Source organism: Phyllostomus discolor, chromosome 6, assembly GCF_004126475.2.
Source record: "Phyllostomus discolor isolate MPI-MPIP mPhyDis1 chromosome 6, mPhyDis1.pri.v3, whole genome shotgun sequence".
NCBI classification, from domain to species: Eukaryota; Metazoa; Chordata; class Mammalia; order Chiroptera; family Phyllostomidae; genus Phyllostomus; species Phyllostomus discolor.
In genome coordinates, this window is record NC_040908.2 from 70,867,890 (window position 1) to 70,885,172 (window position 17,283).

General features: G+C 44.3%; 1 protein-coding gene across 2 annotated transcripts in view; it reads left to right on the top strand.

The window, feature by feature from the left end:
• The window catches only part of FHL2 (four and a half LIM domains 2), a 72,256-nt gene that overhangs the window by 43,646 nt on the left and 11,327 nt on the right, over positions 1 to 17,283 (top strand). For both annotated transcript variants that reach the window (XM_036028340.1, XM_028515194.2), the window contains exons 3-4: positions 6,659 to 6,833; positions 16,470 to 16,639. In XM_036028340.1, the coding sequence (XP_035884233.1) occupies positions 6,659 to 6,833; positions 16,470 to 16,639 (345 nt within the window). The remainder of the gene's footprint in view (positions 1 to 6,658; positions 6,834 to 16,469; positions 16,640 to 17,283) is intronic.

A 17,283-nucleotide genomic window follows, 5' to 3' on the forward strand; every position in this document is an offset into this window, starting at 1 on the left:
TGAGGTGGGACTTCAGCCAGACTTACCCCCTACAAGCCTTGGTTCCTATGTCTGAAAACAGGGTTGCTTATCTCAGAGGAGCTGACTGTTAACGTAGATGGAACAGTGTTCCACAGAGGGAGGGCCTTTGTTTCTGCCATCATCTGTTCCTCTGGACCTTTCAGGGCCTGAAAGAGTATGCCATTGAAAACCTGATAACCTGACAATCTGAAAGCCTAGGTCCTCTTTGCAAAGCTCTGAGCATGGCTGATACTGAGGATCCGTTTATAAAGTAGAATCTTGTGGGTGTGAGGAGTAGTTGCTTTGGGAAATCAGTAGCTGAGTGTCTGCCAGTCCAGGTGGACCAGTGTGTGAGGGAGGAGTGGGTGCCAGCACCATGCCAGCTTCAGAGTGCAGCCACCCTGCCACCCAAAGCTGCCTGCAGTGAGCTGAGAAGTTGAGGGTCCCTCAGGACACTTTGCCCCATGGCTCAGCTCTTAATGTCTCAAGAAGGGCACATTCAGGGCCAAACCACAAGCACTTCCATATTAGGAATGTTTCTGAAATGGAAAAATATAAAATCTGACAGGAAGCCTTTGGGCCCAATCTTACACTGTTTATTATCATTTTACTGCAACTTATGACATTTCTGTGAGTGCAAGATTACTCTTGGTATTTTTTCTGAGGTATATAAAAGATTCATTTCTTCTTCTTCTCCCTCTTCTCCTTCTCCTCCTTCTCCTTCTCCTTTTCCCTTCTTCTCCTTCTTCTCCTCCTCCTTCTTCTTCTTCTTCTTCTTCTTCTTTTTCTTCTTCTTCTTCTTCTTCTTCTTTCTGCCCCCTTTCTCTGGAAGATTTTAAAACCAGGACATTTGTAAATTTTTAAGTTTTGGAAGTCTGTCAGAAAATCTGCACTTCTTAACCTCAGACCTCCAGCATCAAAGTAATATTTCTATTGCACTCACTTTTGGGGATCTCACAGTGTGCTCCATATGTAACAGTATTGACAAGACCAGACGAGATCATCTCAGTCAGAACCAAAAGTAAAACTCTCTGTGGAGCTGAGAACACTACAGAGCAAAAGGGCCACTGTGTCTACAAATAAACCTTCAGAGTGTGATCTGAAGTTCAGTTCAGGCACATGAGTCTACTCAGTTCACCTAGCCTCTTGGCCTTTCTGTGGTATTTCCAGTCTACCTGTCAGCTGTGGGGAATCATATACCTAAAATCTTGCCTTGCAGTGAGATGCCACAGAAAATGTTGTGTTGGCCAGAAGCCTCTGCCTACCCTGAAAAGACAAAGCTGGTGGTATTTACTCTTGCCATGAAGTCTTTTCTCACCTCCTACATGTTGTACACTTAAGAAATAAGTCAGGAGGAGGCTGTGACATGTATTTATTAACTTAAGCCTTCTAAAAAGAGCACAAATTGAGAGCCTATGAAGGAGAATCACAGAGAAATCTGAGAGTGTCACTGACCAGATAATGATGTTGAAGGAGGTGTACTACATTGGGTCTTCAGAGTGCTGTATTAGCTAAGAGTGGTGCAGCACTTCCCTTCAGCCTCTGTTGCTTTGGGCTGGGGCCCCTTCACAGAGCATGTGGTATTTGAGCCAGGCCTCACAGCAGAGGGGTTTTTGCTTGTTGGGAAAGAGGAGGGGGAAGGGCCTTCCAAGGCAAGTGCCAGCCTGGGCAAGGTCATGGAGGGGTGAAGGGGCAGTACATCAGAGGTCAAGGCTGGGCAGACAGGTTAGGACCAGCTTGTAAAGATGCTGCCATGCCAGGCGAAGACTATGAGAAAAATATGCACCTGGTTCTGTTAGATCATTGAAGGCTGAATGTTGTAGAAAAGGTAGTTCATGGTTTTTTAACATCATTAATGTAAATTTGCTCATGTATAAAAGAAGAATAAAACCTTATGTCATAGGGTATTGTATGGCTCAAAGTATATAAAAAGGGATTAAGAAAAAGAATTTTAGATTTAAAAGAGCTGAGGAAGTTAAAAAGCATTATATGAAAGTGGAGTCATAGTTATTAGCATGGGAGATTTAAGGTGCAGGAAATTCTAATCCATGTTACTATTTTTGTGAGTACATGTAATTTCAGCCAGCGATGGTTTGAGGCAACTATTTTCGTCAGTAGCTATGATCTGAATAAAAGATAATACTAATGTTAATTGAGGAATTACAGTAAGCCAAGTTATATATGACTGGTGTATCTGCCTTCCTGTATAACTGTTATGTGTTAAAATGCTTTACATGTAATAATGCATTAACTTATTCAATCTTTGTAGCCAGAATCTGGAGCCTTGAGTTCAGGCAGTAGAATGAAATACATCAGGTGTTTTAGACACCTGCCATGGCCTCCAGGGAGCACTCATGTTACAGCAGATGCGGAGTGTGTGACAGGGCTGCACCCTTGCCTGCTTGCAGCAGCCACTCAGATGTTGTGGGCCTGGGAAGTTGACCAGTGTCTGCAGCTGGAAGAGGGGTGAGCCTGTCATATTCCTACTGAGGACCCACCACCAACAGTGATGCAAGCTTATTTAAAGATTATTTTTATTTATTGCATATCATGGAATTTAAGAGCATGGTCATAGTTCGATGTTCATTTTTCAGAGGAAATATTTTGTCAGAATGTTTTGAAGACTATCCAACATCCTTGAATGAACAATTCAGGAACTGTTTTGTGTAAATGCAGAAAGAGGTGTGTGTGTGTGTGTGTGTGTGCGCACGGGCATTGTGCAGGTGCGTTGCAGTGGCCCTGGGAAAGGAATGCCTCAAAAACCCAACACTGGTCAACTGGAAAAGCATCTTGGGAAGGGGGAGGGCAGGATGGGAAGCACTTCCAGGCATTTGCTTTCCGCCAGCCTGAAGCGCAAGTCAGCTTCTCAAGCTGAAGCCAAGCAGAGATGGCTGTACCCCTCTTGGGTTTAGTAAATCAGGTCATTTTGAGGAAGGCAGCAGTTCCCTGGGAAACTGGAGACCAAGAGAGCACGAGTGAGCACAGGAAGCATGGCCTTTAGAAGTATGGAAGTCTTGCATGGATGCTTACAATATAGTAAGGATTTGTCATTAGTACCCAAATTTAGGGGGACACTTCCTAGTGTCAAATGTCTATGTCAGCAAATCAGCCTTAAACAGTAGCTATTGTGTTTTCATGCAAGAAATGCTGACCATAGAAAAGATGGATTTCTGCAGTGCTTTTGAATTATGTGAACAGTTTAAAATTAGCTTTATTGTGACTGTTCAGTCACATGCACCAATCTGATGCTCTTTCCTCATCTGGGGACTCACTAACCAGGGCAGAGACTGTGATAATAGCTTTGCTCTCACAATGCCCTCTGGGGAGGTTTTTCTCTCAGTTTTTCTTAAGGTCAGCTCCATCAGGCAAATGTCCTTAACCTCGTATTTCCTTTTCCTTCACTTCTTCTTTTTTAAATTTTATTTTAATCATTGTTCAAATACAGTTTTCTCCTTTTTACTCCCAATCCAGCCCCCCCCTCTCACCCCTCCCCACTTCCCTCCCATTACCACCCTCCCCTTAGTTTTTGACCATGTGTCCTTTAAGTTTGTTCCCATGAACCCTTCCCACTGTCCCCTGAAATTCCCTCTACTCTCTTCTGTGGGCACTGTCAGCCTGTCCTCTATTTCAGTGTCTTTGGTTATATTTTGCTTGTTTCTTTGTTTTGTTGTTTAGGTTCCTGTTAAAGGTGAGATCATATGGTATTTGTCTTTCACTGCCTGGCTTGTTTCACTTAGCATAATGTTTTCCAGCTCCATCCAAGCTGTTGCAAAGGGTAGGAGCTCCTTCTTTCTTTCTGCTGCATAGAATTCCATTGTATAAATGTACCATAGTTTTTTGATCCATTCATTTACTGATGGGCATCTTGGTTGCTTCCAGCATCTAGCTATTGTAAATTGTGGTGCTATGAACATTGGGATGCATAGGTTCTTTTGGATTGGTGTTTTAGTATTCTTAGGATAGAGTCCCAATTAAAACCACAATGAGATACCACTTCACACCAGTCAGAATGGCCATCATAAACAAAGCAACAAACAACAAGTGTTGGAGAGGTTGTGGAGAAAAGGGTTCCCTAGTGCACTGTTGGTGGGACTGCAGACTGGTATAATCACTATGGAAAGCAGTATGGAACTTCCTCAGAAAACTAAAAATGGATCTGCCCTTCACTTCTCACTAACGGCTTGTAGCCCCCAACTGTGCTGCTGACTCCCTGGGCAATACTAAACCACCTTCCAGAGAGTAGGCCTCTGACTGTCTTCTCCCCTCACCGCCCCTCTGTGTGTCTCATTGAAGGTGGGCGGTGATTCATGGAACCCGGAGAACATTTTGCAGCTTTTCCACAGTAGCAAGACTTTATGAGGTGACTGGTTTGCACAGACAGAACCCAGCTACCATCTGAAAAAGTGTTTTTCACCTGCTACGTAACAATCAAAACTTAATATTTAATTTTTGTGGTAAAATGCATATAATGTAAAATGTGCCATCTTAACCCTTTTAAAGTGTACATTTCTGCAATGTTAAGTACACTCACATTGTTGGGCAGCAGATCTCCAGAACTGTTCATCTTCCCAAACGGCAACTGTACCCATTAAACAATGACTCTTCCTTCCCTCTGCCCCCTGCCCCTGGCAGCCACCACCACTCTGCCTTCTGTCCCTACGAATCTGGCTGCTTTAAGGATCTCATGTAAGTGGAATCATGCAGTAGTTGTCTTTTTGTGTAGGGACTAAGGTGCACCCACGGTGTAGCATGTTTCAGAATTTCCTTTCTTTCCCAAGTAACAGTGCAGTGTAGGTTTGTACATTTTGTTTATCCGTTCACCCATCAGGAGACAGTTGGGCGGCTCCCACTTTGGTTGTTGTGAATAACGCTACTGTGAACACAGCCTGTAGACTCCTGCTTTCATTCCTGTGGGCGTGCATCCAGCAGTGAGGTTGCTGGATCATATGGTAGTTCTATTTTTAATTCTTTGAGGAACTGCCATACTGTTTTCCATTCCAAAAATTTTTAAAGACATTTATTCCACAGTCAGCTTGACAACAGTGACAGCTTGATCAAAACTCCAGCTCTTCTTAAATTAGGCTATTCCTGTTTGTACTGGACAGGGCTATAAAGGGTTTGTTCTACTTCATTCAGAGTCTAAACCAAGGCAGTGCTAAATTGCGTTCATTTGGCTATGAACATGATAGTGTTTCCGATTTTTTTCAGTGGATATACACAGCTCTTGCTAAGGGTTGTTTTTGAAAGCAAAGAGCAACACAGAGTCTACTGGGATTTTACCTGGTATGCTCACTGGAAATATCTTTTGAATCAGAAGGACTCGTGCTTGAACCCTGGCTCAGTGACATGCCAACTGCATGGCTGTGACAAGTAAGTGAACTTCTCTGAGCATCAGTAATAATATTTACCTTGCAGGGTGGCACAGTCTTGACCTCACAATATGGTCATGATCATCGTTCCTGGTATCCCAGAAAGAGAAAAGTAATGAATTCTTTTGGAAGGAGGGAAGTATGGACTTTGCAGTTTGTAATGAGACTGCATATAGTCATTAACACAAATTAATATAGTGTCTACCTTATTTCATTTGTCAGAATAACCAGTAAAGTGCAGATGATTTTTTTCTCAAACTTTGTGAAAATTATTAAAGCTAGAAATTCAAGAGACAGGACAGTCCTCTGCCCCCAGCTCATACACCCCTCAATTTGGATTCACAAAGGACAAAGAGGAACAGGTATTTCAGTGTGCTCTCTGTGGTCCTCCAAGACACAGTGTCCAACTCGGGGCGTCCCCGATACCAGGGCTGCTGAGACTCAGCACAGGATCAGCCACACAGAAACCAGTCCATGAAGTCCTGCACTGAGGAGATTCTATCCTTGTCTCATTTTTATTCCTTAATGTCTTGCATCGCCAGGATCTACTCCCAGGAGTCGTGAAAAGCAAGCCTGGGACAGGACTGGCATGAGAGGGAGCTGCACAGGGCACATCCCTTCTGTCAGCCAAGTGCATTCATAGAGATGAATGGGCCCAACACCCCCCTCCACCAAACAACCCCCTCTTGCCCCCCATCCATGCACATGCCTTTTTCTGCCTGGAATTCCCTCTCCAGCCCTCTGCCCAGCTCACTGCCCACCGAGGAGCTTCCACACTCAGTTGGTGGTATGCCATGTGAAGTCTCCTGACTCACTTGCCACCAGGAGAAACCAGGGCCCTACACTGGGTCTCCTTTCCTGAATTTCCCTCCACCCAGGGCTTCCCTCTCCTGATGGTCATCACAGTGATCCTGCTGCCATGGCTGGTTTTGCAAAGCTCCCTCATGGTCCAAAAACTCCTACAGATCCAAATGACTGTCAAGTAAGAAGCGTTGATGACTTTCATGTTTTCTGTTTCTTCCTTGTAGATGATACCTGATGGAAATCCCCCTCACATACACACCCACCCCTGTGTAAGTGATTGCTCCAAATGTAGTGAGAGAAAAGCATCCCAACCCTACTCATTTCAGCATTAGGTGAAGATCACAGTCCAGGAATGCCCAGAGGCCTCAGCCCCTCTGTACTCCCTGTTTATGTTGCAAGTTTGCACCATGCCCCACTACAGTGCTCAGGCAGGGCAGCCCTGAGTCCTTCTGCCCTCTGACAGTCTCATGTGTCTGGGTCTGCAGGACTTGTCCTATAAGGACCGACACTGGCATGAGGCCTGTTTCCATTGCTCACGGTGCAAGAGCTCGCTGGTGGACAAGCCCTTCGCTGCCAAGGAGGACCAGCTACTCTGCACAGACTGCTACTCCCACGAGTACTCTTCCAAGTGCCAGGAGTGCAAGAAGACCATCATGCCAGGTCAGGAACAGTCCCTTCTCCCTAGGATACTGCAAAGCATGCTTCCTTTTCCTTCCCCTCTATCACTGAATCTGGACTCATGTGATTATTTAAGCAAATGCTTTGTGTCCTCTTGGCGCCGGACCCAGGGCGAACAGCTAGGTGTTCATGGAGTAATGAGTGGAGAGGCATCACCGGTCCTCTGCCATGTGGAGTCTACATTCTAGTCTGATGTACACTCCCTTCTAGATCAACCCAGACTTGACTGCAGCTGGGTTGGGTGCCAAGGACAGTAATAAGGTGACTTGTCTGTTAAAGGGGGAGGATGGGACTATGTCTCTTCTTGTATAGGAGGGAAGTAGTTTGTTTTGTTTTGTTTTTTGCAGAAGAGAGGAATGTTTCATTTTTAAAAATAGAGTGAACAAATATACATGAAATTTTAAAAATAAATTCTGGTTAGGCACACAGAAATGAGGGTGAGGAGAGTAACTCCTGTGAGAGGGGCCGAAGATTTGGATCCTGGACAACTGAGAGAAATGTGCAGGCATTGCTGAAGTTGGCTCATCAGCCACATATAATCAGCGGTGTGCTCTGCACAACCAGCCAATTGTGGCTGGGAAGTAGACTTGCCAGATTTAGCAAATAAGAACATAGCTAATTTTTTAGTATCTGTCCCATTTGGGACCTGTAATCTGGCATCCCTCCCAGAGAGCTACATAAAGCCAGGAGAGAACTCTGTCCCTTGAATATCTTCATGACATGTGACCTCCGGAGAGCAGAAGAGGATGGAGCAGTAACTAGACCCCTGGAACGCAGTCAGTGGGCAGCAGACTGGTCTGCGTGCAGATGGCCTGCGTGAGGAAGCAGAGAACTTGAGGGAATGCAACTTGGTACTGGGGCCCAACAGCCCCGAGGTCCCCATCAGGAGGGCACTGACGGAGCTACTATTGAATCCGGCTTGGAGCACCAAGCCTCAGAGTGCTTGGGAAGTTGTCCATCCTCAAGACTGTTTCTTTGGTGGGTGAGCATCCTTTAGCTCTAGGAAGGTTTATAATTAAGGGCAGACATATTAAGAGAATCTAACCCATACTAATAATGTTATGTGAAATAATCTGGTGAAGTAAGTATGGAGTTAAAAAAAGTTGGTCTAAAGAGTAAATTAAGCTTGTGATTCTTATTTGTTTATTGATTTATTATTTTTTAGAAAGAGAGGAAGAGAGAGAGAGAGGGATTGATCTTTTCTGTTCTACTTATTGATGCATTCATTGGTATGTGTTCCAACCTGGAATGTGCAGCCGTGTGTCTGTGCAGCCTTGGCACACCAGAGCAACTCTTTCGCCAGCTGAGCTGCCTGGCCAGTGCTAGGCTTATGATTGTCAACAGAAAATTTCTTGATTGATAAACTGTTTTGACATTTAAGATATCTTATGCCTCCCCATATTTGTAAGTTTAATTCATTTCATTAATAGTTACTTAAGAACTTGAGGTTCAGTTGGTTAGTTGAGGTACTTTAAAGGGATATCAAATATGTTAAATTTTCAAAAGTAGTTTTAAAGGAGTTTAGTTCACTACATTAATAAACAGAACCAAAGACAAAGGCCCCTTAGAAGTGATTTTTAAAATTCACCATACTCACGAATTCAATAATAGATGTGTCATGTGAACTGAAGTTGATGGTTTTGAGTGTGTTATGTCAATAGATTGAATGCTAATTTTTAAAAACCAAGGCGGTCTGCTGAGTAATCATATTTCATACCGTAGCTGCAGTCACACTATATGAAGAGAATGAAGGCTGTAGAGATAATTTAGAGTTAGACTCTCAACTCTTCAGTGGAAGACTAATTGCCAAGCTCTGGAGTTCTTGTTTTATTTTTTGTTTGCTTTGTTTTTGGCAATGAAGATACTGAAGAGTTCTGAGCAAGAGACTGAAACGCAGGAAGTGTTATTTTAAGAAGATATATTGGATAAGAAATCATAACTTTTTAAAAAAGGCAAGGGCATAATTAGGCCTTCAGTCAGATGGTTTCTATTGCTACTTCATTTCTCTGGTCAATACATCTTAAAAATAACTGTGACATTCTATCACGAGGAACAAAAACCCAGAGCAAGGTCCTCACAGCCCTGCTGGAGCCACTGTGGCAGCTTCCGGTGGTGGAAAGAATGGGTCGGAAGACTTTTACAAAATTATGTTGACGTTGTACATGTTGGAACCAAAGGGCCCAAATGCGGTAATGGTAGAAATTTGAACTAAAACCTGTATAAAAGCAGGATGACTTGCTATCTTGTCCACAGAGAGTTACATATAGAGACACAACAGTCCTAGCACAATAAGAACCAAAGAATTAATTAAAAAGCAACTTAAATCTTTACTAGGTTTTCATGATCAGAGCTCAGGGAAGGTTCCACGAGTGACTCAGAGTGGACACCTTTAAATCCTTTTTCCATCTCCATCACTGCTCCCACATTCACCCACTCCCCAGAGTCCTCTCCTAGCTGGCTGGTCCTGCCTTCTTTATCCCCTCTGTTCACATTCTGGATTTGTTTGTGTGTATATTTGTTTGTCCTTCCTCAGCAGTGAGTGCTCTGACCTTTTGCTAGTAAACCCTGCAACCTCTCTGCTTCTCCAATTCCTCCCCTTCATTGCCCTACCTGGGGGACCAGGTCAGGATAGGAGTCTTTTGGGGACAGGGGAGGGGAGACCCAAAGGATGAAGTGCCAGGCTGTGTGGGTCACCCGGAGCTCCTAGGACTCAGGGGAACTGCACAGGCCAAGCTGGCATCTGCAGAGGTGTCCATGGAGCCCATGGGAACAGCTGGTGTCTTCAAGAAGGGAGTTCATGGTTCATTTGGCAATAGGGCATTGTGCAGGTGTTAAGGAATGTCCCAGCTCAAGCACTTTGAATGAGAACTTTGTTAAATCACACAGCATGAAATTGTAAAAGCACTGACAACTTTAAGCTTATATGACCTTCAAATTCACCTGTGTCAGCTCACCAGCAAAGAAACTAGAAAGTTAAATGGCCACCCCAGGCTACAGTTAGTGGCTGAGCCAGGATTAGGATCTCATTGCCCAGTGCTGTCCCTGCTGCTCTGTGGTCTGAGCAGCCTTCTGGACCGGGTCAAGAGAAAGGCCGATCAGGAATTATGAGTATGGGTATTACTAACTCCTTCTACTGTGGTAGCAGTGGTTAATTCTGAAGGTGGGAAAACAGAGGACATGCAAGATAAACCTTCACAGTGCTGGGCATACACAGCCTCGCTAGCAGGAGTGCAGAGCAGCGGTGCTGGTGTATCTCCAGTGAGACAGCCCGGCGTCCATGCACGCCCAACGGATGCAGGGTCAGGAGGCCTGTGTCCTCGCTGTGATCCTCAGCAGCTGTGTGACTTCAGCCTCTTACAGTTGTTTAGACCTTGGTCTCCTCCCCACCCTAACCCTCAACTCCCCACCTTCAGCCTGAATTTAAAGTGACAGGCTGAGTTACTTTAAATTCAAAGCAGTCTGGCAGATGTGACTTTATGAAGTTTTTCCTTCTGTGCCTCCTTCAAGAGTACATTTCCTTTAGTGACTTGGCCTCTTCCTCCAGCAACTCCTCTGACACCTCCCACACTTGTTCACATCTTTGCTGAGTGGTACACAGGCCACAGATTTGAGCCAGTCTGATTTTGTTGTTCCCACTGTCTGGCCTCTCCCTCACCTGTACTCCCAGTCCTCAGAGAAAGGTTAGAACATGGCAGAGCTTGGTTTCTAGTCTCCTATTTTATGGTTCTGGTTCTCAGTCAGAACCAGACTGACTGAGGGGAGAGCTGATGTCACTGCCCCTCATTGAGATTCCATTTCCCTTTCTAATGAGGTGGGAGGAGAAGACCCGAATCTCAGAAGTATGTCCACAGTGATTCTTAGAAATTAGTTCAGAGTAGAGTCAACAGGCCATTCAAGACTTTAACCCTTAGCACCAATCATGACATAAAAAATAAACGTTTCCTGGGTATTTGAATTTCTTTCTAGAGAAACAGAGAGAGAGAGAGATTTGTAGTGAGGAATTGGCTCACACAGCTGAGGGGCTGGCATGCCTGAAGCCCACAGCACAGAGGTACGGACTGCAGACTCAGGTCACAGCTGATGTTTCAGCCTTGAGTCTGAATGTCTTAGAGCAGCAGCCTGGGCACTCGGGCAGGGCTTTTCACTTGCAGTCTTGAGAAGAACTTCTTCTACTTGGGAAAACCTCAGGCTTTGCTCGTAAGGCCCCTGACTGATTAGATGAGGCCCACCCACATTTGGCAAATCATTCACTTTATTCAAAGTTCACTGATTTAAGAGTTAATCACATCTGTAAAGCACCTTCACAGTAACATTAGACTGGTGCACAATCATACAGCTGGGCATCACAGCCCAGACAAGTTGACATGTAAAATTAACCATCACACCTCCCATTTCTCATGGTGTTTAGCGGGGAGAGAAAAAATTCATGTTCAGATAGTAAATAAAAATCAAACATTATTTGGTCCAAGTCTCTCCTATTGAGGAATAGGGAAGCTGGGGCACAGCCTTCCAGGCTGTGGGCCCTACGGCAGGAAATGATGTGTGGTAATCACAATGGGACCATAGCTGCCGAAGACCAAGCAGGCACAATGCATGGGCCTGCCCCTGCTCACAGGGTCCTGTTTGTCCTGCACAGTGTCTCTGCAGCTGGACAGCTCCACCTCATATTACATGCCACAACTGAAGCCAAGCAGCCAAGGACATCATGAGTTCATGGGGGACCAAGGCTCCCTGAGGCAGGGACAGCAGTGGGGGAGGGGGTGCACTTCACTGAAGGGTGCAGGTAGGGAGAGGTGAAGGTGTCCAGTTGTCAGTTTTCTCTATGCTGAGGACATCTCACTCACTATTGTCTGTGGGTTCAGGAAACAAGGTGGCTGAGCATTTGCTTCAGCTCCACAGCCTGGAGATGTTTGCTTTGTATTCAGTGAGTGCACACAGCCTGGTGCCCTGTGCCCAGATGCTCTGACCAAGTGAGGACAGTGCTTGGAGTGATGTAGGTGAGGGGAAGGGCTCACCTAAGCAGAGGACATGCGGGCTGCTTTAGATGGGGTAGTCCAAGGCAATAACACTTAGGCTTGGATTTGAGTGAGCAGAAGGTGTTGACCGTGTGAAGACTTAGGACAGAGTCAGCTAAAGACATGGAACCCTGAACAAGAATTAGGCCCTGCCCTCCAGGACTGTGTCCTTGGGGAGTCTGACAGTCAGACCACAGGGATGTCCAGCCATTGCTGCTCTACAGGAGTGGACCAGGGTGCAGGGGATAAAAGGTACAACTTCCCAGAACAACAGCATAGTTTCGAGATCAGGAAGCAAAACATTAAATAACTGGCATTTTAGGTGAAGTCAAGCATAAGTATATCTTAGAATATAGGCTGTGAAATTTTACTAAAATTTTTGCAATTTCTAAGACATTTCATGATTCTGGTAGGCTGAAGCAGGGGAGGGCTCAGAACATTCTCTAAGAGTACCCCTTCTCCAGCCTCAGTGATATGCATCTTGCTGTGGTCTGTTAGAAATTTTTATATGTGACTGTTGGAGAAACCTATCCAAAACCTGCTGTGGTAGAGAAACATGCTAAGAGCAGGGGAGTCGGGAAAGGGATGCTTGGGAATCACACTTCAGCAGTCTTGAAGGATGAACAGGACTTCAATAAAAGGAGAAGTCAAAAGGGATCACTTCTGGACATGGTCTGGACACCAAACACAGGGTGTGGAAAAAGCCTGGTGTGTGCAAAAACAAAAAAAGAAAAAGGCAAGCACTGTGTCATCATAGCACTTGGCTTCCTTGCTTTGGTTTGATTTTTTTTAAAGTGCTACAACCAAATCAAGATGAATAGCAGTACAGAGAGTATTGGTGTACTTTTGAATTTAGATAGGTAGGACAAGAGGTGTGTTCTAAATTTAAAAAGTCACCTCTGGGCTCACACCTTAACAAAAGTCAGTTCTTGATGTAGTCAGGAAGCCAGGGTTGTGTGACACATAACAGTGCAAGGGTTTACCAGCTCTCATCTACAAAATGCTGAGGCCGTTTGCAGAGATTTCTTGCAGAAGCACCACAGCCTCTGAGAAGGCTCACACCATTACTAATCTTTCACCAAACTTCTGCTTCATCACTTGCGTATTTGAATCCAAAAAAGACATTCCTTCCTTCTGGAGAATTGTCTGATATGCAGATTCCTTTAGAAGAAGGAACTTTGCTGCCACCTGCTTGCAATGTTTCACAATACTTTTGCAGGTCTGTGTAAATAGCACCTCTCAGATGTGCACCCATGACTCCCTTTGGGCTGGAAGTGCCCAATGGATTCCCAACTAGGGACAGGACAGCTTCCTGAGCACTGGTGTTGATATAGTAAGACTTATTTCAGAAGACACCAAGAGTGTACTTATGTGGTCTTGCTTGGAGTCCTATATTCATTGGCCAACCCCTTGGGCTGCTTGATCAGAGGGAAGCTCATATATTAAGAGAGCAAGTGAAGACTCTCTGGGCTTCCTGGACTTTCTGGAAGTCTATTTCCTTCACCAGATTAGGGCTGTTTTCCTTCATTATTTGTTCAGATAAGTTTTCAATTTCTTGCACTTCCTCTTCTCCTTCTGGCACCCTTATGATTCGGATGTTGGAGTGTTTAAAGTTGTCCCAGAGGTTCCTAAACCTCTCCTCACTTTTTGAATTCTTACTTCTTCATTCTGTTCTGGTTGGATGTTTGTTTCTTCCTTTTGTTCCAAATTATTGATCTGAGCCTCGGTTTCCTTCCCTTCACTATTGATTACCTGTATATTTTGCTTTATTTCACTTTGTATAACCTTCGTTTCTTCCTTAATTTTGTGACTGAGCTCAACGAGTTCTGTGAGCATCCTGATTACCAGTGTTTTGAACTCTGCATCTTATAAGTTGTCGATCTCCTCATTGCTTAGTTCTTTTTCCGAAGTTTTGCTCTGTTCTTTCATTTGGCCCATATTTCTTTGTCTCAAAGCCCAGAGAGTCCCAGAGAAGTTGGACCCAAGGAGGAACACACCAAGACACATAATAATTAAGTTGCCCATGATTAAAGATGAGAGAATCTTAAAAACATCAAGAGAAAAGGAGAGAGTTACCTACGAAGGAGTTCCCATAAGACTATCGGCTGATTTCTCAAAAGAAACCTTACAGGCAAGAAAAGACTGGAAAGAAGTATTCCAAGTCATGAAAGGCAAGGACCTACATCCAAGATTACTCTATACAGCAAAGCTATCATTTAGAATGGAAGGGCAGATAAAGTGCTTCTCAGATAAGGTTAAGTTAAAGGAGTTCATCGTCACCAAGTCTTTATTATATGAAATGTTAAAGGGACTTATCTAAGAAATAGAAGAATATCAAAAACTATGAACAGTAAAATGACAATAAACTCACAACTATCAACAACCAAACCTAAAAAACAAAAACTAAGTCAACAACTAGAACAGGAACAGAATCACAGAAGTGGAGATCCCATGAAGGGTTACTAGCCGGGAGGTGGACAGGAGATAATGGGAGGAAAGGTACAGGGAATAAGAAGCATAAATGGTAGGCACAAAATAGACAGGGGGAAGTTAAGAATAGTATGGGAAATGGAGAAGCCAAAAACTTAAATGTACAACCCATGGACATGAAGTAAGTAGGGAGTACAGGGAGGAAGAGGATAAAGGGAAGAAAAAAATTGGGACAACTATAATAGCAAAATCAATGAAATTTATTTTTAAAAATCCAGTGAAGAAGCTATACATGAAGAAAATAACCTCTGCCCCCACCACATGGAGACTGAAGTAAATCGTTCTAGAATTTACATTAAAATCCTTCCATCATTTTTACCTAAAATTCAACTGCTTACTACAATTTTCCTTGTTTCAGGACTCATCACCCATGATTGAATTCCATAGGCTTTGAAGATCCCTGTGTCCCACCCCTCCCTCAAGAATTCCCTGAGTTTTTTATTACTTTATGGCAGGTGGTATTCAAATGTCTGATCTTGGAAGTACATGTAGAAGCTGAGAGAGTGACCCAAAAATGACATAGTGATTCCCAGTGCATATTCTAATTATTTGAGTCATGTACATCTCACCAACTTTCCAACCAGCTAAAATACAGCCCTTAGCCTGTGTTTTTGTTTGTTTGTTTGTTGTTGCTGCTTTTTACTTAAAGACTATAGATGCCTGCATTGTGCTGCCTGACCTATCTCAGAGTGCTGCCACCAGGTTCCTGCCCTCAGCCTCACAGCTTTGTTCCTGACCTTGAGTTGAAGTTCTTAGAAAGCAGCATCCTTTTTGTGAGCCCAGGGGTTGGCAAAATGTTTCCATAAAGAACCTGATAAATATTGTAGGCTTTGTAGGCCATGCAGCCTCTGTCACAGCTACCTAATGCTGCCACTGTGGTGTGGAAGCAGCTGTAGCAGGTGGGAGTAATGGGTGTAGCTATGTTCCAATAAAAGTTCAGTTATCAAATGGGCTGCAGTCTAGGTTCGGCCCTCAGGCTGTGTGTCGGGTGCTGGTGCCTAGCCATTTCTGCTCCCTCACCCATTATGCTTCTTTTCCCCCCAAATCCTTCAATACTTCTGCTTCATACCAAGGGTGCTCACATACATGTCTGTCCTGAACCATGTCTTTCAATAAATATATACACTTTTTCTTGTAAAGTATGGGAAAAACATCAATCAACAAGTATTGAACATTTGCTGTGAATCAGATTTCAGAGTGAACCAAAAAACATTTTGGTTCTCTATCTTAATCTACTTGAAGAAATTATGTAAACATATCAGATGATAATAGTTACTTAATAGTTACTGAAAAGGAAACATGTGATAAGAGTGGAAAATCAGTAAACGGGAGATACAAGTGGCGTGTGTGGATGTTAATGGTAGCACTGATATAGCACGTGAAAGCACTGAGGTCCATCACAGCTGAGTTTGCACCACAGCTGCATGAAGTGAGTGATGGAGAGGCTCCTCGCTGAATCAGGCTGGAGACACTAGATTCCTTCACACCCAACAGTTTCCATCCCACTGAGAAGAAGTGGGGTGTTTGTTAACAGGTCCCTCTGCTCCAAAATTCACGTTCTGCAAGGTTTAGTCTGAGCTATGCCAGATTGCTCTTTATACTTTGCAATGCTGAGAGAAAAACAAATATTCTTTTTCATGTTATGTGCATACAAATATGTTGAGCATGTACAGATGTTGTTCTAGCAGGGGTGTCAAACTCATTTTCACCGGGGGCAACATCAGCTTCAGAGTTGCCTTCAAAGGACTGAATGTAATGTTAGGACTGTATAAATGTAACTACTCCTTAACAGTTAAGCAAGAGCTCCGTGCTGCTGCCCAGTAGTAACAAAGTTCCAGGCCAGATAAAACAAGGTGGAGGGCCGGATTTTGCCCATGGGCCTTGTATATGCCGTGTGTGTGTGTGTGTGTGTGTGTGTGTGTGTGTGTGTAGCACTGGACCAAGTCCCTGCTATCTACAACACAGAAATTATTCTCATTTAGAGGGGAGCCTTTGAAAGTGAAGTGACTCACTGTGGTCACAAAGTTGGATGGTGGCAGGTTCCAGTGCAGACTGCTACACCCCGAGGCAGTCATTTTCACAGCCACTCTGTTTTTCCCATCTCTCACCACAGGGACCCGCAAGATGGAGTACAAAAGCAGCAACTGGCATGAGACCTGCTTCATCTGCCATCGCTGTCAGCAGCCAATTGGAACCAAGAGCTTTATCCCCAAGGATGGGCAGAATTTCTGTGTGCCCTGCTATGAGAAACAGTATGCCTTGCAATGTGTTCATTGCAAAAAGGTACCTACTTCTTCCCTGGACCTTGCACAATTGAGTCAGCTTAGCTCTGTGGCCCCTGTCAGCTTGCCCCTTCCGAAAGAGATGATAGCTGTGACGCCTGAACACCATGAAAGTTATGCCTCTTTCGCTCCATGTTCCACAGCTCTAATGTACTTCTGTACATTTTGCCATTGGACCCGTGTTCTAGGCTTTTCAGACATGAGCACTATTGTGATCTGAGATAAAAAAAGTCCTTTACCCCTTCCTTCTTCTGGAACATTTCCAAACATTTGCTCACTTACGAGTTGATATTAAAGAAAAGGAGAACTTACTATGCCAAAGCTGCCTTTGTTATACTGCTCTCCTTGAAGACACTAGAAGCCAGTTGCTCAACTTAGTGAGAAGAAGGGTGGGAGAATGATGTGGGTGGGGTACATCATTAATTACACTTACCGAGCCAGTCCTGTGCTGTGTCTGTCACGGCTCTGTTAGGTTAGAGGAAGCAAAGGAACCCTGCCCCTGTAGAAAGCCATCTCTCTCCAGCTGACCCTGTTCATACCAAAATCTGTGCTTTTCAGGCTCTAGCTGAGTTTGCCACAGTGTGTCCTCTTACACACATAGGTCAGAGCACTCCTGAGCTGTTCACTCCCATGGCTAACAGTGCC